The following is a 22,146-nucleotide window of genomic DNA, read 5'->3' as shown; positions in this document are numbered from 1 at the left end:
ACAACAATATGCGGAAATACATTTAAATGCAAACATATTCAAATATGTCTCAGGTCATTAGGTAAGTTAACAAATTTGAAGTGAAAATCTTTCAAAAGTAGAAACAATAAAACATGAACAACACCACATCACGGCTTGTAAGGAGTATAACATAAACCTTCCATCTGACCACCGTAACATTTTTAAGCACCTCGTTTATTTCCAAAACCGTGGGGTACTGGTACTGGTTTGTATGCAGGTCGCAGACACATAAACACACACAAAGGCAGTCTAATTTTTCACTTATGCTATTCTTCAAATAAATTGCTTTTCAAAAAATGAAGGGATGAATTAATCAACAAAATATTGTAACACACTATGCTGAATTCATGAGATCCCTGCCGTGCTCTGGTGTATTCGAGGGAAAGCTAAACGTGTAACATCAAATATTTAAAAACTCAAATGCTTTTCTCCTCCTTGTACTGTAATATTTCATATGTAATTTATCTTCAGAATGGGCAGAAGACGGCTGCTGAACATCTGTGTTTTGGAAGGCGTCTTCAGCCGTCTACTAAAGGAGAAGAGAAAGTTTTAGCCCCACGGGATTTGACGCATTTACATAAATAAGAACAGTCCAGCAACTTTACGCAATGACTCATCCACGCGTTTCTTACGCACGAGGAGAATCAATGGATAAGGTGGAGCGAGAGAAGTTAAGATAGGGCAGACAGAGAGGGGAGCAGATAAAAGCGGGAAGGGCAGCAGTGAGGTTCAACTAAAGTGATATCCCTGAGACAGGGAGCCAATCTTAAGCCAAGCGCCTCATCTCTTTGCGCCGACGAGAACCATGGAGAGCTCCAGACTGTGGACGCGGGCGATGGCCTGCGCAATGCTGCTGTCTTTCGTTGCGGGTGCTGAAACGAACGACTCGGACATGGAATTGGACCTGGATACGCGAGCCATCAGGGACTTCTATCCCAAAGATCCAAACTTGACGAACGAAAAACAGCTTGTAAGTTTATGCGATGTTGTCAGGTGGTAATGTAAAGTCTATGAAAAGAATCAGCTGGGTGACCATCCTTATAATCTCTGAGCATTACTTCCACAGCTCGGGGCTCTCCACGACGTTCTGGAAAAGCTGCAGGCAAAACGGATTCCGCTTTGGGAAAAGAAGTTTGGAAGAGTTCCAACGGTATGTACATGTATATTCTATAAGATCACACAGTTTTAACGGGTAATACTCGCTGTATGTACTGCAATCGAACTTAGTCAGATAAAGTACACGGGCTACCTATGGCTCCTGTGCGTTCATTTGTACAGAACATTTTAAATGAGAGTCTGTTGTATTCATGTATCATATCATATCTCAACAGTGCGACGTCGGAGAACAGTGTGCCATCAGAAAAGGAGCCAGAATCGGCAAGCTCTGTGACTGCCCGAGGGGGGCGTTTTGCAACTTTTTCTTGTTGAAGTGTTTGTGAAGTGCCCTCTGTTTGAATGCCAGTAGATCAAATAGTTGATGTCTATCAAAACACGTCACTTGTATGTACAATTCCTATGACTGACTGTATGATAGCCTACTCTAAACAAGTGCCACTACAAAGACATGACTGCGTAAATACCGGCGAACAGTACGGCTCCAGGACTTCGACTGGATGTTTATGTGAACGGATATTATATATTCAAATAAACTGTGTCATAATTCGTTTTGTAAAGCAGTCTATGTGGTCACTGTTTTGGTGGATTTGTTTGCATTTCTACGTTCACGGTATTAGCATTCTGTTACAAAAGATGAAGTAATAGGCAACGAATAATAGGCAACTAGGTCTACATTACATTTATTTAGCATTTACTTATGTCCAAATGTTTTATTTATTTATTTAGTTGAAACACGGATCCGTGTAAACCTAAGGGAAGAATAACAACTAAATGTTCCGTGCATTATGAGATGTTGCAGCTAAGGTTACCCGAAAGCCCGGGTTGTTGGTGAAACGCTTACCATAATAAATTACGCATGAGACATACATGGAACAGAATTCTAGATTTGTAATGTTGAATAATGTCAAGTCACTGTGGTTTTACGTGTTCTCTAAAGCTTTTCCTCTAAAGTGTTTAATAACATTTGAAGAGACAAGATAATGGCGAATTATACACAAAACAGCATGTCTCCTCGTTCAATCCATCTCTAAGTCACCTTGTCTAAAGGCGTCTCTGCCTCTATTAGATCATTTAGACCCTGGGTTGGTGTGTGTCAGCTTCAAAATAAAAAAAAGGTTGAGTACATAAAACAATCTTCCACCTATGCCATTGAACACTCATTAATCCTTCCACTTTTAAAAACGTCATCCTCACATCTATTCTGGTTCTTGTTGCTGCCCTGTCCCCGACCCGCTGGTCTGATCTGTCGGACTGATTCTCCCACGTCTGACAGATCCGTTTGTCGTCAATAATAATCAGTGGGTGTGCTGTTACGCGCCCCGGGCACCAACAGCTACAGAGGCGATGCGAGCACCCCATGTACGCGCCTCCAATTTGCCCTGTGCCCAGGTGGGCCAAGGGAGATGGCCATTTTTAGAGTGCGGCGTTGATTAAGGCAGAACGACGAACACCCGAATCTCTCGAGCTGTCAGTCAACAGTGCCACCCGCATTGGTCTTTTCAGTCTGCGTTAACCTCACGCTCGTCCGTCAGTTTCACCCATGGGCATAATAAGACAGCGACTAGTGGATAAACAGGGACACATTTTTCAAGCTGTATCACAACATCAAGATGTACTGTCTGCTGTGAAGCACCACTTGTACATGGTACACTGGGTAACGCATCACCTTGCACAAAGGTGGAAGCGGGGATCCTGCTCAACATTTAGATGACATTTCTCCAATCTGCGTTAGACAGTTATGGAAGGCTACACTGTATTGCCAATACAGATGTAAAGCTGTGTCTGAAAATGTCAGGGTGGTTAAGCTGACAGCTTTCAGTCACATGTAATTTCGGAATCACTTTCGCCTTTCTTGTAAATAAACACTTGATTGCACTGGCTGGTGAGGACATTTACGCATCCTTGTATCAGATAAACAAGCTGCAGTGTTGGGCACATCTTTTCTTTGTCACGTGTCTGGCCCAAGCGAGGGAATTTTCACTCACCGTTTATTCACGAAACATTTGCTTGTTAGGCAAAAGGTAAGGAAACCAAACAAGAGCTTTCGTTTGCACAGACATATTACTGTTGGAGAGGGTTTTAACTGTTTAACTGAAGGGAGAGAAAGACTTAATGAATGCAATTTCAATCATGTTCATTTTATACAACTTTATTTACAAGTATTCCGAATGACAGAGCGAATACAAACACACACACCATAGGCAAGCCGGCCGGCCACTCACTGACAACAGGAACAAGCAAACATAGCGCAGCGGCACTCCCCTTTCGCCACCCCGCCTCACGCGCTATAACAAATAACTACTAAAAAAACCAGATTTAGCTTCGACGTTTAACAACTGAATTGGCTGAACTCAGTGAGACTTGCTTTTGACTTTTCTTTCTTTTAGCACACCACGGTCCAAACTGCATCGTTACAACAGAGCAGATTAAAAGTGGTTTTATGCCTTAAACTTTTCTTGTGAAAACGACAGTGGTCACTGATATGCCAACGGGCCACATCTTTCAATGATAGATCATAAACCCATAGACTGTGCTCAGAGAGTTAGGAGACAGATGGCACAGACTGCCCTTTGGAAAATCAAAAAGGCAGGAATGACAATTAGTCAAAGATTTATATCCCCCAACTCTCCTTTAAACCAGATATCAACCCCTAAAATGGACAAACATAACATCATCTTGCCCATTCAAAGCCCCAAGGCACAACACAAAAGCAATCGATAACCTCAAAACAATATCAAATATAATCAATTAAGGTACCTTTCATCATATTCCAATAAACCAAACTTTTAAAGAGCTCACCTCAAAGCCTCACTTAATCATTTTCCTAAAGGCATTCTTCATAATTCAATCTGGCACCACTTGCAAAAGCTAAACATGTGCACAACACCGACTCCATAATTTCACTTTCAGAGATAAAAATAGTTTCATAACTGCACTGCAGAGAACGCCTTTGCTCAGGAAGCAGAGGAAACAACCAGCGCTGTTGTTCATCATTCAAAATGGGCCAGAAGAAGGAAAGAAAAGGAAAAACATTGTTCTGTGTCTATACCGCTGGGTGTGTCTGGGTCGGCTTTTACTAAACCACATTGTGATATGGGCACTGACACGAGATGAGGAAAGAGAAAACATTGTGTCGAGGGGCCTCCTGTGCGGAGCCTCTTTGTGTGTAGTGTGAACACATCATAACAGAAAGGTTTGAATGGATGTAGTTCCCTGACCTATAATAAACACACACAGATAGCCAGCCACAAGTGCAAACGTTAAAACATGTCTCACTAAATCATAAATTAATTTAATTTTGAAGAAAATGCGTAAATTGAAAATATTGATTAAAAAAAAAAAAAGGAAAAAAAGAAAAACCCCAATAAATCAAATGACAGAAGAACGGAAAATATTTGGAGTTAATGACACTGTAGATTAGATTGAAGATTACACAGTGATGAATGACACACTCACTGCAAGGTCCACTGAATGAGACTGAATGAGTCTCAATGAGACAGGGAACCTCATGTAGTATATGTGAGTTTGTGAGGGTTGCAAAACAGGAGTCCCACGCTTTGCTAGGAGCAGCTCTGATGCAGGAAGGGGTAGCTGAGCGCGGGAGGGAAGGTGGGGTTGCGGGTCTGGTCATCCACCAGGACCACATCTTCCACGTCATTGCCTTGGAACCTCCTGCGGCAGATCCTCACAATCACCTTCCTCCCCTGGAAGGCCTTGAGGGCCTCCTTGGAGGCCATGGCGCGCGCGGCTGCCTCGTCTCGCCCGTAGCCCGTGCCCAGGTAGACCGTCTGGCAGCGCAATTCGCACACCTGGCCCTCCCTTTGGGTACGCGCCACCGGCAGGTCCGGGATGTCCTTCAGCGGCACGAACACGCAGCTCAGGCTGGCCTTGGCGGTCTCCACGCAGCTGCGCAGGACCTCAAAGTGGTCCAGGTTAGGCCCGCCGAAGCCGCCCTCGGACACCAGCTTCCAGGCCACAGCCTTGTAGAGGCGGTTGAAGAAGGGCTGGTTCTGGGCTGGGGCATTGGGGAAAGGGCCATCCTTGTATCTCTTCCCATCTGCACAGTCAAAAAGCATCAATATATGTCTGTGGATACCTGAGTGAGAGTGTGTGTGTGTGTGTGTGTGTGTGTGTGTGTGTGTGTGTGTGTGTGTGTGTGTGTGTATTTGCAAACACCTCTCTTGGCTTGTGCATGTTTTCATGAGGTAGTGCACCACATGAATCACATGTACATGAATATTGTTGCACACATTTACTGTATATATGTGCTTTTTAATGTATGCTTAACTGTGTGTGTATATATGTGTGTGTGTGTGTGTGTGTGTGTGTGTGTGTGCGTGTAGGGGGGGTCACATGTGAGTGACTAGGGGGCAGCTCTTGCCTCCCCCAGGACATTGAGGTCACTAGCTGAATTTAATCACTTCACTATGACTCATGCTACCAAGAAGCTTGCAAAAAGCACCCTCAGCTGCTGCATTAAATTGCAGGCTTTTGCCAACAGACCCCAAAACAATTTCACATTCCCCATCCCCTGTGAATACAAATGGCAGAGAATAGCAGTCTAACAAATGAAAATCTTGGGGCAAATATGTTTCCTCGTTATAAATGGCAGGTATGTCTAGGTTGATATTAACAAGTCAAATGTTTATCGGACGCTTTTTATTAACCATGGGACCAGCAAGCACCACATTAACAAAGACAAATAGAATCAATAAAAATGCGTCAATATACTCTACTCTAATTCCATTGGAACAGAAAAATAAAGCTAGATCATCCTGCTGATGTCAGATTGGGGGAAAAGACAGATGAATGCAGAGAGCATCTAAAACGTGTGCACTTGTGTGTATGTAGGGAGGTGTGCACTTGTGTGTGTGTATATGTATGTATGTATGTGTGTGTGTGTGTGTGTGTGTGTGTGTGTGTGTGTGTGTGTGTGTGTGTGTGTGTGTGTAAGGGGGTGGTCTTACCTAGGCCTCTCTTCCCTTTGCCCATGATCTCATCCCTCGTCTTCCGCACCGGGGCATCTAGAACCTTTACTCCCTCCGCCATCCCCTTGATCTTTTCCATCACTGGTTGGGGATAGCTGCAAAGCCATCACACAGATCGCATTTCACGTCCCCATAGGAGAAAGAATAGATACAGAGGTGATCTCAATTGCAAGCGTATACGTTTGAGGATGACAGACCAAAACTACCGTAGCAGCATTTTCCAATCCGGGACTGCATCAACAGAAAGGAGGTCTATAATTTCTGACATAGTTTTTGCGACCATTGATACTGTTGACTTAAACATTTTCATTTCACACTATGGTGTGCTACTATGATAGCATGCACAGATGAAGAGAGCCTGTCTGGGAACACTGATTTGAATTGCAAAATACTAACGAAAGTGCTACATGAACAGCTCTTAGTGTGAGAGCAGAACATGTTGACACTTTAACATTTGGAGAACAGGACAGGCTGTCAATCGTTGTGTAAGATAGAAATATAGACAAGAAGCACACATTGCACCCAATCTGCTTTATTACAAAAATCTTATGTGACATACTTTCAATATACCACCTCATCTTTTTTACATTTAATGACTAGTAATTAAACTACTAGTACCAGTGACTAAAGCCAGAAGGCACATTCTTGACCACATTTTAAAAGTATTTATCTGAGTGACAAAGGCTGCTGGTAAAAATAATACTCATTACATTGACAGAAAATGTGTTCATACTAACCATCTTCAATATGAGCACTACATAATAATCCACAACAGTGTTACAAGAGCAATGTACAGCTGGACTCACCGACAACCTAGGAACACATGGTTGGCCCACACCATGGAGAGGGAGAGTAGCTTATCAAGGCTGGGGCTTGAAACCCCTGGCTCAACGTTGGGAAAGGCCTCCAAGTTGCGGAGAATGAACTCTTTTCTGGCATTCCACTGTTTGTTGGTCTCGCAAATCCCCCTGAGCGAGTCCACCCATTGCACCAGGTGAGGGTTCTGGCCAAGGTACTCAGACACAATGTCCTCTCCCGGTCCCTCCTCGGCCATCACTGCGATACAGGTTGAATAGTAAGACACAAGTAAGCACCTACTTCTGCTATACACCAACACTTAACTATTCAGCACCCCAACCCAACATCATGTCTGTGGTATGTAGCAGCCTGTAATCAACTATGTTACACATAGCTAATGTGTAGGATAGCTATCCAGTTGATTTATAAAGAGTGGCTTTGGGCTGCTAATCTTACTATTCCAATACTTAACATGACAATTATAACTGGGCAGTATCCAACAACTCAACAGTACTGAGGCTACCTCAGGGGCATTTTCGTGGATTTACACAGAAACGAAACTGGTTGGCACAACCAGGACAGCGAGCTAGCTCGTGAAAACTTCCTGTGAACATTTAGCCAAGCTAATGAACAATTGGCTATGGCGAGTCTTATCATATCATAACTGCAAGCTATGCGGGCTATTACGCTTCTTTAATACTAAAATAGGTTTTCCAGTTGACGTCATCCCATCAAAAGAAACGAGCATGACCAAACATCTGCACACAACAGATCGCAAAAATCCTCTGACACATCACAAAGTCGAGCAAGGTGTAACTGACTTGTTACTAACAAGCTTACTTGCTGGCTAACGAAAGCTCAAGCTAACTACATTAGCATGCATGAGACACGACTCAAGTTTTCGTTGCACTCAAACAGGCCGTAAAAACTTGCCCACCACAATCAAATAATGCTGTAGTAAAAGAAAGGATCGTCTAAACAACTTTACTAACCTCTCAATGTCTTCTTATCTCACTCAACAAAACCATTGCTCGAGCTTCCATAACAATGAACCAACAACTGAGGTAGTAGCTGCCGACCTGGATCCTAAACTCAAACTCCCGACAGAGAATATTTACGTCATCAGGCTGCGGCAGTAGATTCGGCGGTGTTTATAGTTTTGAATGACATGTCTGCTTCTCAGTCTAATTTGTGAGATATTCCTATTCATTTGAAAAATGATACACGAACTTTTGTTGGCATTAAGCGGATATCCTGGAACAATATTCACATGGAACAAAAGGACAGGTTTGCAGGTAAAATATTATGGGAGATAACTGTTAGCTGGCTAACGTTAACGTTAGCAGGGGTATGTTAGAGACTCTTGAACAACGCTACATCATGACAACTTAACATAGAAGAAGCGTCTGCACAACATCTGGCAGTTTCTATGCTAATGCTATTAATGTTGTCCATAGGTATCTCAAGAGCTACCGTTCCTTCACCCAAGTGAAATAAGTGTGTTAAATCGGTTGTGCAAGCTGGGCTCAGACTATGTGCGATTTACAGAGTTCATAGAACAGCATACGGGCCATGTCCATCAGCAGGTAAGGTATAGCAGACGCCTGATAAACACTTCTGAAAGTAGTACTGATAATGAAAACTGTTGACCCAGATGTTTGACAGATAGCTGTTTTGCTACATAGGAGCACCATGCGAGCCAGCCAAATCCAACTGGACTCCACGGGATCTATTTACGGGCTTTTTGTACAGGGCTGGATTCGATGCTACAACCATACCGACAAGCACTCCTTGACTTGGAACAAGAGGTGGGAACATCGTGCTTATAAATTCTATAATCACTGTCTAGGTTGGCGTGTTATCGATACAAATGTGTCAGCGTACCTGTTGAGAAAACCATGATTTATGTTTGATGGAACTCCTCCTTGTCTTGTAGTTTCTTGGTGATCCACACCTGTCAATCTCCCATGTGAACTATATGCTGGACCAGGTAGGTCGACTTAAATGGATGCTCCTCATGGTCAATACGTTGCAGTTGGTCTCTCTCTCTGCCCCCTTTCACTTTGTTTTTTTCTTCTGTCCAGTTTCAGTTACTCTTCCCATCAGTTATGGTGGTTGTGGAGACCATCAAATCACAGAAGGTGAGACACAACATATGCGCTGGATTGAAATTCACATCACCACCTCCTCTGTTTGTGTATGTGTACTCACAGTCACAGTTACAGTTACTGTACAATTAAGGGGATTATTGGTGTCCCCTCTCTTCTTTTGTTAGATCCATGGTTGTCAGATCTTGGAGATGGTGTACAAGCATAGCTGTGGAGGACTGCCTCCTGTGCGCATGGCTTTAGAAAAGTAGGTGTATACTAAACTCTCTTCGCTTCATGCTAACATACTGCACTTAAGTCTTTATTATAACAAGTCATTGCCCCTCATTTGAACTGTCAACAAAGTTGGACCCTACTATATTTTCCCACTGAGATTCTTTAGTGAAACAAGAGTTCAACACATGCCAGTGTTGTACCATGTGTCTGTCCTCATATGAACCTGCAATCCCGAGTCACCACACAGCTCTCACACAGGTGTTAACATTTCCCTGTGGGTCAGTCATTGTGTTGCATTTGTCATAGTACATGACTAATTTCTCACTGGTGTTATTACTCTATTCTTTGTATCATGTATTTGCTTTGGATAAAAGCACTCTGCCAAGTACCTAAACTGTAAACTATAACTCTAGGATCCTCGCAGTGTGCCACGGGGTGATGTATAAGCAGCTAGCAGCATGGATGCTGCACGGGCTGCTGCTGGATCAGAGTGAAGAGTTCTTCGTAAAGCAGGGCCCGAGCGCTGGGGGCGCGGCAGCCAATCAGGACGAGGAGGAGGAAGACCTGGGCATCGGCGGGCTGACTGGGAAACAGCTGAGGGAGCTGCAGGACCTGGTGGGTGAGAGCGAGGGCTAAGCTCCTGGGAGAGAAGGGGTGCTCTTGCCTCTTTAAGAGAACGCTTAAAGGTGCAGTGTGGAGGATTTACAGGGATCTGTTAAAGTGGCATTATGCAGTAATTGTACTTCAGGATTAGGGTTAGGATAAGCAGTTTTACCTTAAAATAACGGCTTTAAAAAAATTGGGGCGCCACAATTACTTTTAATATGGAGAATCGCCTCCGTGCCATTGCCATACCAGGGTCCGTAGGCAAATGACTAGGTTATGTAGGTTTGCCTGAAGCCGCCCGGTTTTTACTGTCTGCCGAACTAGTAAGTAGCTTATTTGCCGTCTTGCTTTGTCTTGTGTTGCACTTGCTTGATGTTTGACTGTGTTAGGACAGTTGTTGACTAACTAGTTTGTCATAATGTCAAAGTCAGCACATTTCAAGAGATTTGGTTAGTTTTAGCCGCTAGCATATCGTTAGCGATTAGCAATTGTTCCGTTATGCTACTTTAACAGACATGGAATATAGTATTCATAATTATGTTTTCATTAGTGTATAATCAGCTGTAACTACAAATTGTTGTGTTTCTCGTTAGCTTAGACGGCACCTTGTGTCTGCTGTAGCTTCTCCTACATGCTTGGAAAGTGAGAGGAACTCGATCCTCACTGCATCTGCATCCTCACTGCTAGAGGCCACTAAATCCTACATACTGCTAACTTTAAAGTTTCTGTTGTTGCTCCTCAATGGAGGACTCGTAGTTCAAGAGCTTTTCATAAGCAAAGCTTTATGTTACGTTTATATATAGTCTTTGTATGCTCTTTGGTTTTCTGCTGCAGTCTCCTTTTTTGAGACTATCTGGGTCATTACTGAGGTGTCTTCTCATTGGTCTTGAGCACTTTCTATTTATTGTCTGGGAAACCAGTTCATAGGATTTCAGGAATGCTTCACCCAAATTTTATAATTTCCTTCTTTTTTTTTAATGTAGTGTGGCTAAAACTGGCACATGAAACCAAACATACATGACCATGTCTCACCCCAGGATCATGGAGACATTACTAAAGTAATTCCAGTGCAATTTTGGAAAAATGTTCTCTAAAATGTTCTATTAAACCCACTGGCAACTCTTTCATATCTTAAAGAAGCAGTCGTCAACTCTCATATTTCACTTTCTGTGAGTAAGAGTTGCATCATATAAGACCTTCTAATGAAACTAGCACTAGCCAGAGGTTTCAGCACAAACCTCTTCACTCCTCTCATCCTTCCCTCTCTGAGCTGCTCCCAGCCCCGCTCAAGTTCTCCTAGAAGTCCCTTAGCTTCTCATTAGATCATCATCATCATTATTTATTCAGGGAGAATTGACTGAGCACAGGGCTCTTTTGCAGCAATGCCCTGATTGAGGCTACATAATACAGAAGAACAATAAATAAACAAACCATAACAAAACAAAACAGACAAAATAAATAAACAAAACACATTAAACAACTCAGAAATTAAGTATACATTTTTTTACATAAAGTAAAAAAATTAAATCAGAGAATCATTTAAAACAACAGCATTGAGGCACATCCTTAGCATCTAAAAGGCTCTTAAATTGGTTGACAAAGATTCACTGAGTAACTTCAGGCCATTAGTGTTTCTTACGCCTGGCATGCCAAAGGTTCTTGGGACATTTTAAGAAGTGATTTAGCTGACATATCAAACAAGCTGATGTAGTGTAGCTTTAAGCGCTCATGTCAGCGCTCTCGTTCTGTTGTTTCTCTGTAGAGATTGATTGAGGAGGAGAACATGCTGGCTCCGTCCCTGCAGCAGTTCTCTCTGCGTGTGGAGATGCTGCCCTCCTACATCCCCATCCGAGTCGCAGAGAAGATTCTGTTTGTGGGCGAGTCTGTGCAGATGTTCGAGAAGAACAACCAGACCCCGTCCAGAGCTGGTGAGATCATTAACTTGATTTACACCCAACTAAATAATGTTCGATTTTGGGAATGGGGTGTTTTGTGGGCTGAAGGCTCAGCAGGACCTGCTTATTTTTCACCTGTGTGTGTGTGTGTGTGTGTGTGTGTGTGTTTGTGTGTGTGTGTGTGTGTGTGTGTGTGTGTGCACATGCTTGTGTATGTGTGTGTGTGTGTGTGTGCGTGCGTGCATGTGTGTATGTTTGACAGGCTCCATCCTGAAGCATCAGGAGGATATTTTCGCAGCTGAGCTCCACAAGCTTAAGCAGCAGCCCCTCTTCAGCCTGGTGGACTTTGAGAACCTCATAGACAGAATCCGTAGCACAGTCGCTGAGGTGAGTGCTTTATGTTGCACATATTACAGTTTGTGTGTATGTTACCCACACACCACTATGTAACTGGAGAGTTGACATACTGTATGTGGCATTTACCCCAAGATTCTCTTAAATTTGCCTGTTCTCTTAAAATATCATGATTACATATTTAAAAAGTGGTACAGCAAAATATAACAGCTAAATGTGAATTTTAAAAGTACCTTGAGATCAGTTAATTGCTAACATCTAGCCAGGTCCTGCTCTGCCTCACTGCCTGTTCAGTGTCGTTTCTATGAATTCTAAATGAAGTCCTCTGTGTTTGCAGCACCTATGGACATTAATGGTGGAGGAATCCGATCTCATTGGCCAGCTGAAGGTAAGATGGTCTGATCAGTGTTCAGTATTGATCATGATATTTATTGCACTAGAGCAGTGGTTCCCAAACTTTTTACAGTCCCTTCAGACATTCAATCTCCAGCTACGTACCCCCCCACGAACCACCGCCACGCCCCCTCCCCCCCGCGCACATATTCAGCCTATAACAATTGAAACTGTGAAATTGTCAGGGTAGGTCACTAACCTACCTGTACCAATGATTCTCCGTTTCAAAAAAATGAGTTTTCCTTTACACATTTTGGCTCATTTTGTTCAGCCTGAGGTAGATTGATGGCTTAAAATGAGTGAATAATATGTGCAACAAGTGACCCAAACCTTCTAAGATTGTTGTTTGCCAGCCATCAACAGAACAGAAGACTAAAAAAACATTATTTGCAGGCGATTGGGAAGATGAGTGAATAAAAGTGACAGGCTGTAGTAGCGGAGGTGTGTGTGTCAACCGTTGAACAGGGGGGCGCGGGCGGAGCGGAGTTCAGCGCAGACGTGACAATTTCTCAGTGGTTTTGTTTTTTAATTAATGTTTGTTCATCGTTGCGATCGTTGTTGTGTTTATTTGAAAGAAATACAACCTTGCAGGGCAAAATACAGGTTCATTTGGGCGATTTTGATGCACAAAATGATGTTTCCGTCTGAAAGTTGCAATTCCATTTCAAAGGGTAGCCTACATTCCGCGAATGCCGTCCGTTTTCCGTTATCACGGAAAATCGTTGGCCCTATACCTGTAACTATTTTTGGCAGTGTAATTATTTTGCTGAATATGGATATGCATGAGTATTTTTGGCAATGTGACTTGGCTATTCAGACTATTTATAGCTCAGTTTGAAAATGTAATGCGCTTTTTCACTTTGAAAACGCAAATCAGATTTTCTCCCCGCGTACCCCCTGAACCACTTCGCGTACCCCTGGGGGTACGCCTACCCCAGTTTGGGAACCGAGGCACTAGAGCACACAATAGGTTACTTCACCGACCATGGTCTGGTAATGAGTTGCTCAAGAAGCAACCGCTTTATTTGACCACCGTTTGGTGTCATTGCCACTGCCCCTGTGTTTCAGATCATTAAGGACTTTTACCTGCTGGGCCGTGGGGAGCTGTACCAGGTGTTCATCGACCACGCCCAGCACATGCTTAAGACCCCGCCCACTGCTGTAACAGAACACGGTACACGCACCAGTCTCATCTCATCACATACAATGTTATATCAACACATCTCATCACATACAATGTTATATCAACACATCTCATCACATACAATGTTATATCAACACATCTCATCAGATACAATGTTATATTAACACATCTCATCACATGCAATGTTATATTAGCTAATTCTGTGACTACTACTCATGATCCAACTGTTTCAGTCAATGCTACTATCACCTCTATCACCTCTCTACATCATTGTAATTGTTTATATTCAACCATCAATACTATTTGTACTACTACTATTGTGACACAGTAGTTTCCTATATGTTACATGATATACGTTGCTGCAAGGTTAAGGTTATGTAACATTGCATAAGCACAGTGTTGGTCCTCTGCTGTGTCGGTGTGAGTGTAAGGTCATGTGTTGTGCTGTGTTTCAGATGTGAACATGGCGTTCCAGCAGGCAGCCCATAAGGTGCTGCTGGACGACGACAACCTGCTGCCCCTGCTGCATCTCACCGTCGACTACCAGGGCAAAGACAGCAAAGGTGCTGACGAACCCCCACCTCAAAAAAACAGGATAAAAATGTCTTCTCAGTTTCTTTTTTGTTGCACAACGCATTGCAGTGGGGTGTAGTCACTTGAGGCACTAGAGGCAAACCTGTCTTTGCACGCTGGTTGTGGCAATGGTTTCATTGTTGAAAGTCTTTTAAGGACTTGGGAAGAGTTGTTTCTCTATGTAAAATCATTGTTGCATCAGGTCATTAGCAGCCAGAATGAAAAGCGGGTGTCAGCACTCGCACTAATGAGTTATAGATGTGGAAGTCGGTTTCTGTTGACCCTGGTGACAGTTGCTATGTCATCAAAGCATACTCACTGGAACTGATGAAAGTTTTGTCCCCTGCAAACGTAACCACCGCAAAACCCTAATCAAAGGACAGTTTGTTTGGCTGTTGTGATGTGGATAGGTTGTGTTTTATTATGCATGATATGAGTTTTACAGGTGTGTGTGTGTGTGTGTGTGTGTGTGTGTGTGTGTGTGTGTGTGTGTGTGTGTGTGTGTGTGTGTGTGTGTGTGTGTGTGTGTGTGTGTGTGTGTGTGTGTGTGTGTGTGTGTGTGTGTGTGTGTGTGTGTGTGTGTGTGTGTGTGTGTGTGTGTGTGTGTGGCCCTTTCCAGACACGTCCAGTACTCGTGAGGGGAACACCCCTCCCCAGGAGACGTCCCCGCGCGAGGCCCCCTCCAACGGCTGGGTGGTGCTGGGGCTGGCCTATAAGGTGCAGTGGCCCCTGCACATCCTCTTCACACCGGCCGTGCTGGAGAAGTGAGTACAGCCCCCCCCGCACACACACACAGAGTGGTGAAAATGATCTCTTCCTGTTTATCTCACTTTCTTCCTATTCCCCCCTCTCTCTCTTTCTCTCTCTCTCTCTCTCTCCTTCCCTCTCTCCTTCCCTTAGGTATAACGTGGTGTTCCGGTACCTTCTGAGTGTGCGGCGGGTCCAGTCTGAGCTGCAGCATTATTGGGCCCTGCAGATGCAGCGTAAACGCCTCAAGTCCAACCAGACCGATGCCGTCAAATGTAGGCTCCGCAACCACATGGCCTTCCTGGTGGACAACCTGCAGTACTACCTACAGGTGAGCAGCCAAAGCCTCTCCACCATGATTTGTTAATAGGGTCTGGCTCACTGGACTCCTGCTCAGAGAAACGGATGTGAACATACACGTTAAGAACGAGCGCCAGTCTACAAAAGCTTGCTGATACAGTTTCGCTATCTATCCTCATGCTAGTCAAAGGAACAGATGTGCTTAACCCTGTAATACTATTGCTTTTTTTAAGCAGTTAGACTGTGTGTGTGTGTGTGTGTGTGTCTCTATGTCTGTGTGTGTCTCTGTGTCTGTGTGTGTGTGTGTGTGTGTGTGTGTTGTTAATTATAATTAATCTTCTCTCTCTGCCTCTTGTCCTCTCCTCTCCTTCCACGTGGGCCAGGTGGACGTGCTGGAGTCTCAGTTCGCTCATCTGCTGCAGCAGATCAACTCCACCCGAGACTTTGAGAGCATCCGGCTGGCCCACGACCACTTCCTTAGCAACCTGCTGGCCCAGTCCTTCATCCTGCTCAAGCCTGTGAGTAGCTCATCCGCTGGGCAGACCAGAGGGAGAACCTCACTTGGTTGTCTTGTAGCTTGTTTTCATCTTGTTGTTCATTGTTCTCTGTTACTGTGATATCATGTCCAGGGTTGTTTAGGTTCATAGTTTAAATTTGAGTTCCTTCCTCCCCTGCCCCTATAGTTCCATGTGCTGATTAGTACGGGGAGGAAAATAAAGAAATCAAGAAATGGAGGGGGAAAATGTTCTTTTATTCTGTTGTCTCACTCCCTACCCTCAGGTGTTCCACTGTCTGAATGAAATCCTGGAGCTGTGCCATAACTTCTGTTCTCTGGTCAGTCAGAACGCTGGCCCACTGGATGAGAGAGGAGCCGCCCAGCTTGACATCCTGGTCAAGGTCTGACATTTCTTTCACTGAACATCTCAGTAAATCCTTGGAGCGAAACAGTGTTTGGATCATTTACTCGAGTCTCAAACTGATTCTGCACGGTAGTAAATGATTTGGGTGCAATCAAGTCATTATTTAAATTTGTTTGTAGTACCCTTATGGCTGTGATGAGTGAATATTCTTGAAAGAAAGTATTGTAATGGAGTAAATTGTAAGAAAGTGAAACATTTGATGTGCGTCTTCTGCAGGGCTTCAGCCGGCAGTCCTTCCTGCTCTTTAAGATCTTATCCACGGTGAGGAACCACCAGATCAACTCGGACCTGGCCCAGCTGCTGCTGCGACTCGACTACAACAAATACTACACCCAGTCTGGAGGCACGCTGGGCAGGTGAGTCCTCCAGTGCAGGGCTTACAGTAATCAGCCTAGAAGGCCTGCATCCTGATACAGTCCAGTGTTTTAGTCATAATGCCATTATGTGCAAAGCATCTTAGAAGTGAGATAAGCCATTGTTGGAGTATGGGACACTGACAACAAATGAACAGAAACTCAACTCAAGATTAGAAAAGACAGCGTAATTAAAATGAAGTATAACCTGGCACACAAGTAATGCAGTAATTGATCATTGTGACAGAGCTCCATTAAGGTCTAATTACTTTTCTTTGTTCTGTGTGCAGCTTGTGATTGTAAGGCGGAGCTGGGCATCCTGGTCGCCAGGCTACAGTCATTCACATTCCACAAGAAGTGTTCTTCGGTTGTCATGACGCCACTGTGCAGAAGAGACTTTGTGCCATACTGCTACATAGTATTTAATGGTGATCCCTCCGAATCCAGGACTGTTGATGTTAAGCACTATAACCCAAGTTTTGAAGCGGAGTTAGCAGTTTCCATTTCTCCCAGGTGTATGAATTGTAAATATATAAAACAATAATGTCTTGTTCTTTGTAACTAAGAGACAGATGAATAAAACACCAAAAAGGTACAAATCAAACAGATCACAATTTATTACTGCATAAAAACAGACAGGTTAAAACTATGTACATGGGGAGACATGCACCAACACTAATAACTCCGTGCACGCTCACAAGAGGGTTCACCGAGTACTGATCCCAGATCTGATCTCTTCTATGACCTTATCCCAATCACAATGCACTAACGGATGAAAATACATGAATTGATCCGAGGCCAGGGCTGTGGCCATTCCAACACTGTTGCACACATTCAAAAGAGCAGCTGATGTTGAGTTAAGGGTGGTACAGGGGGAGTAGTGGTGGTAGTTTGGGGAAGGGGTGGTTAGCAGTTCATAGGTCGTAGTCATGGCGATACTGGGGGTCAGTGCCGTAGTCCTGGCGCTCTCCAACGATCAGGCTCTGGACAAGCCACTCAAGGGAGACCACAGGCAGGACGAGGGAGCTCGCGCGCTTCACCACCGCAGAAGGACAGGCCCGCTCAGTCACCATCACATCAAATGTATCTGCTGGAATGTCTGCAGACACAGAGACACACACACACACACATACCGGTACAGCTTTTTCAGAGGTTCCAGAACACCACATTTAATAGGTTAATTTCAGCAACAAGCTTGTCTATGTGATAATAAAAAAATAACAGCAACTACAACATCAGGAGGTGTGTATTAATGGGATGGTTGCTTGTCTGCTGAAAGGAGTCACGCACCAGTGTCTTCCCCTCCTTTCTCCTGCTTCACGCTGGTCGCTCCAGTCAGCTTCAGCAGCTCCGCCCACAGATCCGCTGATCCCCCAAACACCAGCAGAACCCTCAGGGCCTTAAACGGGCTGCAGCGTGGGTGCCTGTCCAAAATTACATGGGTATTATTTACAAAATGTCATGGGTATCATTTTTTCGCTGTAATTAGAACAAGCACCAACAGTGGAAGGTGGTTGTATACGAGTTCACATCTGCAGTAAATATCCATCTTCTGGAGGAGATCACCATCATACAGTTAAAGAGGGTGTTGTAACGATTCAAATGTTTAACCACCTAGGTTCAACACATCTGCAGTATGCTTTACCTACAAAAACAACCCACTTCTACATCATGCATCATTTTAAATTATAAAACAATTGGGTTCTATTGAATTATTTAGCTGTTTCTGATTGGACGAGAGACGTTCCATGAGTTGGAATATCCCAGGACATCCCAACTCGGACTTTTCACAGCTAATAATAAATATCTCCGCGATGAAACATTCTATAGCACGTTGATACAATTAAGCGATAACCGTTAATTCAAAGTTCTTATAATTCCAAAAGACGTTGACAATGGAACTATTTTTTTGTTGCGGAGAAACAATGGCGAAATAAACATTTTTTAATCAATAACTTCGTGTTTAAATGTTAATTGGTTGACTATAAAATTGTTTTATAAAAGCAATATAGTACTCGTGCGAGTGGGGTAGTTAAGGGATATTCCCACGGCCTCCGGCCTCGTGGCTACGGCCGAACACCACCCGTGGGAATATCCCTTACCTACCCCACTCGCACTCGTACTATATTGCTTAAGCAACTGTTACAATTGAAATACACAGACTGAGTGGCAGTGCCATCCTCACCACTCTACGACGCGCTGGTCGGGGCCCAGGCCAGCGGGCAGCAGGTAGTTCCTGTAGTTAAGCAGCTTCTGCTCCTGGCAGCAGTCCCGCACCCAGGCGTTGGAGACACACGGCACACCGCTCGCCACGCACAGCAGGAACTTCCTGGTCCGGCAGTGCTGGTCAGCAATCAGCAGGCTCTGATAGGCCGCTTTACACTACAGAGTGGATTATCAATGAACACGGTTACTGTTAGTTTCCACTGTAGGGGCTTTTCACTGTTGTTATAGTTGCCTCATTATAGGGATGAGTCACAGTGACACTGGGCTCTAGGATTGGTCACCCTTCTATGGCATTGTTCATTATTCATCCCTCTATGCTTATTTAACTCTCATTAACTAACTTAATTTCCCCCAAAAATATGTTTAACTGAAGTGTTCAATTATTTGAGTTTATTCCAAGTCTAACTTTCAAGGTTCAAGGTTACATAACAATGTCATTTTTTTTTTTTTCTCTCTTTCTGTTTCCCCATCACAGTCTCAACACTTCAGCTGTGTCCTCTGACTTGGCAGTGTCTGACAGAACCCATTACACAAGCTACGCTACTGGGCCGGGCCCAGTCGGACCGGTGGCCTGACAGCAGTCTGTGTGACTCACCTGCTCCTCGTTGAAGTCGGGCAGAACGAGGCCCCCCCCCGCCTCCAGCTGGCTGACGATGTAGTGCTTATTATAAGGAGCCGTCTGCAGGTAGTCTGAGGGCACAAGAAGAGCGCGGCTCTGAGTCAGTCCACCATCAGCCCCTCAGAAGGCTACAAGGGCACTTCAAACACTGACTCAGTGACTCAGTGTAGCAGCCTTAACAAACCCAGGAGTCATGGGAGGGCAGCCTACATAACAAGCTGCACCCAAAACCTCTCATGTGAAACCAAAAAGCTTTTAAAAATGAATATAACGATATTCTTTTTTTATTTTATTTTATTTTTGGTACTGGTCAGATGGCCCCTGTCGGTGTCATCAGGAAATCTGATTGGACGGTTCCAACACTGCAGAACACGTCCAGCACGCAGGTGTTTCTCGTCATCCCAGGCAGGGCATTTCTTAACTTTAGAGTTAACTTTACTCTGAGCCCCAGCAGGGGCGGGAGCACTGACCTTCCTCCTCATCACTGGTGGCCAGGTTGGACAGGCGGTCGTTGACCGAGGCGGCCGTCAGCAGGAAGGCGAAACCCATGAAGAGGGAATCGCTGGTGGGGAGCGGCCCATGGCTGGTCAGGAGGTCACTGGGGTCAGAGGGCACATCCGTGCCGCTGCCCGAGGTATTGCACACGCCTATACCAGCCCCCGCATGCAAACCTACACACACACACACACACACACACACACACACACAGTAAATGTCTGAGCACCAATGCACAGTAAGAAGATAGATTAAGTATAACTTCATGCATTTCCTGTAGGAAATAGGAGTGCTTGCAAAGCAGCACAAAGACAGTGTTGAAGTTCAAAGTTTAAATTAAAGAAGCAGTAAGATTTTTTTTGTGTAAACCTACTGAGCTAAAAAGCTAAAAGCCAACAGACTCACCATGGAAACACCAACAACAGTACAGTTGGCACTGATAAAATCTAGTTTGACAACATAATGTTACACACCCTGATCATACAACTACATGCTAAATAGCCTGGAAGGCTTGTTGAACTACAGGTGTTCTTATCAGTTCCTTCAAAATTACCATATACATACATACATACATACATACATACATACAGTACATACTATATACCATACACACCGTGGATGGACAGGTCACCAGCGTCGCTTCCTGAGGTGTTGCTCACCGCCGTACCCACAGCAGCACGCAAACCTACACACACACACGCATTAGCAGTAAACACACACACACACACACACACACACACATTCACAGTAAACATACACACACATATTCACAGTAAACACACACACACCCACAGATATAATGAGGTCAAGTTAAACTGAAATTCAGCATTACAGTGACTTTTGTGCTACCCAAACACCACAAATTGTTGTGAAAGTGAAAAAGTCGCCCCTTCACCACAGTGAGTGCAGACAGACCCTCAGAGGTGATGGTGTCAAACAATGAGCCAGGTCTCTGCCTCCTGACACGAGGCCACAAACAATGAGCAAGGTCTCTGCCTCCTGACACGAACCGCACGAACCACAGTGGCAGAGGACCCCATTATTTCTGACCTCATTAAGGGCTGTCGCCAAGCGCAAGATGCTCAAATAGATTCTGCCATTTACTTCTCTACTTCAGAAAGCTGCTGTCAGCGTCACTGATGTCATGCATGCACGCATACATCTTGACGAGTTTTAGTTTTACAGAGAGCGACTGTTAATGATTGAAATGGTAAGAATAAACTAGACAAATAATGGCATCCACCGTGTTCTATTTCTCCTTCATGACTGTGCTCCCCGTGAGGTTTCAAATGCATTGGGAACGGTTTTCACATACCCTCTTCTCTGCACTCAGGAGTGTGAGATTCACTGCCAATGGCACTAAAAGCAGGCCATTCTTTATCAGCACTTTCTCAATCATTCAGTCTCATGTTAAAAGTCAAGATCATCAGAAAAATCTGTACAACAACCTCATAAAACCTAAATTCATCTACATTTACACAATGTCTGCATGTAAAACTATATATAGTAACACATATTTTAAAAGTCCATCAAAACAAGAATTTCTAGCACCTTTTCTATTTAAAATGTAAAAGGTGTACAAGCATTAAAAAAAAATATATATATATATATTCTAAAACATATTTTAACAGCTGATTAAGTTACTACAACACAAAAGGTGCTAAAACACGTTTTTTAAAAGACAAGATTGTTTCAGCTAGAAACTGAAATCTATGTCCAGTTCTCCCCTACAGGAGGGTTTCTACGTTTCCCCAGTCACGTGTTCCTCCTCTCTTCACTCGTCCCTCTCCATACCCGCTTTGTTGGGGCCGGACTTGCGCCCCCTCTTGGCGGGCGTGCGCTCGGCGGGTTGCTCCTCCTCAGTGGAGCTCATCAGCTTCCTCTTCCCAGAAGGCCCTGGGGTGCGCGGGTTGCTGGTACTGGAGCTGCGATTGGGCGTGTTCACTCCTGGCCCTGTGTTGCCACGGCGACGACGCTTACCCTCCACCAGATTATCTGGAATGCATATCATAAACATGAAACAAATATATTTATATATATATTCTTCCTAAATCAATGATGTATTACAGTGTGATCAATGCAGTGCTCTAATGTGAATTCTCGACATGATGTGTACATATTTATCCATCACACATAGTTTAGAGCTACAATCTTTGTCTTGTTTCCTGTAAAAGATGAAATGATACAGAAAAGGCCACTAACACCAATTCTGTGTGTGTGTGTGTGTGTGTGTGTGTGTACACTATGTGTGTTTAAACAGTGTCTGACATCAAA

General features: G+C 44.1%; 4 protein-coding genes across 7 annotated transcripts in view; 2 read left to right on the top strand and 2 right to left on the bottom strand.

Annotated features, from left to right (window-relative positions):
* Positions 1 to 742: 742 nt before the first annotated feature.
* Positions 743 to 1,694, top strand: LOC105908122 (cocaine- and amphetamine-regulated transcript protein). The gene is made up of 3 exons (XM_012836596.3): positions 743 to 991; positions 1,088 to 1,171; positions 1,353 to 1,694. Exons 1-3 carry the CDS (start codon positions 827 to 829, stop codon positions 1,458 to 1,460), a joined length of 357 nt encoding a protein of 118 aa, XP_012692050.1. The 5' UTR covers positions 743 to 826; the 3' UTR covers positions 1,461 to 1,694.
* Positions 1,695 to 3,270: 1,576 nt separating this feature from the next.
* On the bottom strand, positions 3,271 to 8,056 carry cdkn2aip (CDKN2A interacting protein). Its single transcript, XM_012836593.3, has 4 exons — positions 7,916 to 8,056; positions 6,932 to 7,181; positions 6,105 to 6,220; positions 3,271 to 5,194 (listed from the first exon to the last, which is right to left on the bottom strand). Exons 2-4 carry the CDS (start codon positions 7,177 to 7,179, stop codon positions 4,698 to 4,700), a joined length of 861 nt encoding a protein of 286 aa, XP_012692047.1. The 5' UTR covers positions 7,180 to 7,181; positions 7,916 to 8,056; the 3' UTR covers positions 3,271 to 4,697.
* Positions 8,010 to 17,127, top strand: tubgcp4 (tubulin, gamma complex associated protein 4). The gene is made up of 18 exons (XM_012836600.3): positions 8,010 to 8,218; positions 8,381 to 8,509; positions 8,609 to 8,731; positions 8,860 to 8,913; positions 9,008 to 9,064; positions 9,199 to 9,278; positions 9,661 to 9,862; positions 11,616 to 11,781; positions 12,011 to 12,135; positions 12,440 to 12,490; positions 13,564 to 13,669; positions 14,095 to 14,202; positions 14,832 to 14,976; positions 15,113 to 15,290; positions 15,643 to 15,777; positions 16,040 to 16,156; positions 16,396 to 16,535; positions 16,823 to 17,127. The coding sequence occupies exons 1-18, from the start codon at positions 8,141 to 8,143 to the stop codon at positions 16,827 to 16,829; spliced, it is 2,001 nt and encodes a 666-aa protein (XP_012692054.1). The 5' UTR covers positions 8,010 to 8,140; the 3' UTR covers positions 16,830 to 17,127.
* The window catches only part of tp53bp1 (tumor protein p53 binding protein, 1), a 26,298-nt gene continuing 21,277 nt past the window's right edge, over positions 17,126 to 22,146 (bottom strand). For all 4 annotated transcript variants that reach the window (XM_031569045.2, XM_031569044.2, XM_031569046.2 and 1 more), the window contains 7 exons: positions 21,667 to 21,867; positions 20,486 to 20,557; positions 19,848 to 20,048; positions 19,354 to 19,448; positions 18,718 to 18,914; positions 17,823 to 17,956; positions 17,126 to 17,631 (listed from right to left, as the gene is read on the bottom strand). In XM_031569045.2, the coding sequence (XP_031424905.1) occupies positions 17,447 to 17,631; positions 17,823 to 17,956; positions 18,718 to 18,914; positions 19,354 to 19,448; positions 19,848 to 20,048; positions 20,486 to 20,557; positions 21,667 to 21,867 (1,085 nt within the window). In that variant the 3' untranslated portion in view covers positions 17,126 to 17,446. The remainder of the gene's footprint in view (positions 17,632 to 17,822; positions 17,957 to 18,717; positions 18,915 to 19,353; positions 19,449 to 19,847; positions 20,049 to 20,485; positions 20,558 to 21,666; positions 21,868 to 22,146) is intronic.

The sequence above is a fragment of the Clupea harengus genome, chromosome 6 (assembly GCF_900700415.2).
Source record: "Clupea harengus chromosome 6, Ch_v2.0.2, whole genome shotgun sequence".
NCBI lineage: Eukaryota > Metazoa > Chordata > Actinopteri > Clupeiformes > Clupeidae > Clupea > Clupea harengus.
The sequence above is the reverse complement of the archived record's forward strand: the minus strand, read 5'-3'. Positions and strand labels throughout refer to the sequence as shown.

What these genes read in the sequence shown, in the direction of transcription:
- LOC105908122 (XM_012836596.3), top strand. Translation starts at nt 827, where the DNA reads ATGGAGAGCTCCAGACTGTGGACGCGGGCGATGGCCTGCGCAATGCTG. An exon ending in TGACGAACGAAAAACAGCTT is followed by an intron (nt 992 to 1,087) that starts GTAAGTTTATGC and finishes TTACTTCCACAG; the next exon opens with CTCGGGGCTCTCCACGACGT. An exon ending in AGTTTGGAAGAGTTCCAACG is followed by an intron (nt 1,172 to 1,352) that starts GTATGTACATGT and finishes ATATCTCAACAG; the next exon opens with TGCGACGTCGGAGAACAGTG.
- cdkn2aip (XM_012836593.3), bottom strand. Translation starts at nt 7,179, where the DNA reads ATGGCCGAGGAGGGACCGGGAGAGGACATTGTGTCTGAGTACCTTGGC. An exon ending in CATGTGTTCCTAGGTTGTCG is followed by an intron (nt 6,221 to 6,931) that starts GTGAGTCCAGCT and finishes ATGGCTTTGCAG; the next exon opens with CTATCCCCAACCAGTGATGG. An exon ending in CAAAGGGAAGAGAGGCCTAG is followed by an intron (nt 5,195 to 6,104) that starts GTAAGACCACCC and finishes TTGACTGTGCAG; the next exon opens with ATGGGAAGAGATACAAGGAT.
- tubgcp4 (XM_012836600.3), top strand. Translation starts at nt 8,141, where the DNA reads ATGATACACGAACTTTTGTTGGCATTAAGCGGATATCCTGGAACAATA. An exon ending in GTGCGCATGGCTTTAGAAAA is followed by an intron (nt 9,279 to 9,660) that starts GTAGGTGTATAC and finishes CTATAACTCTAG; the next exon opens with GATCCTCGCAGTGTGCCACG. An exon ending in ATCTCATTGGCCAGCTGAAG is followed by an intron (nt 12,491 to 13,563) that starts GTAAGATGGTCT and finishes CCTGTGTTTCAG; the next exon opens with ATCATTAAGGACTTTTACCT.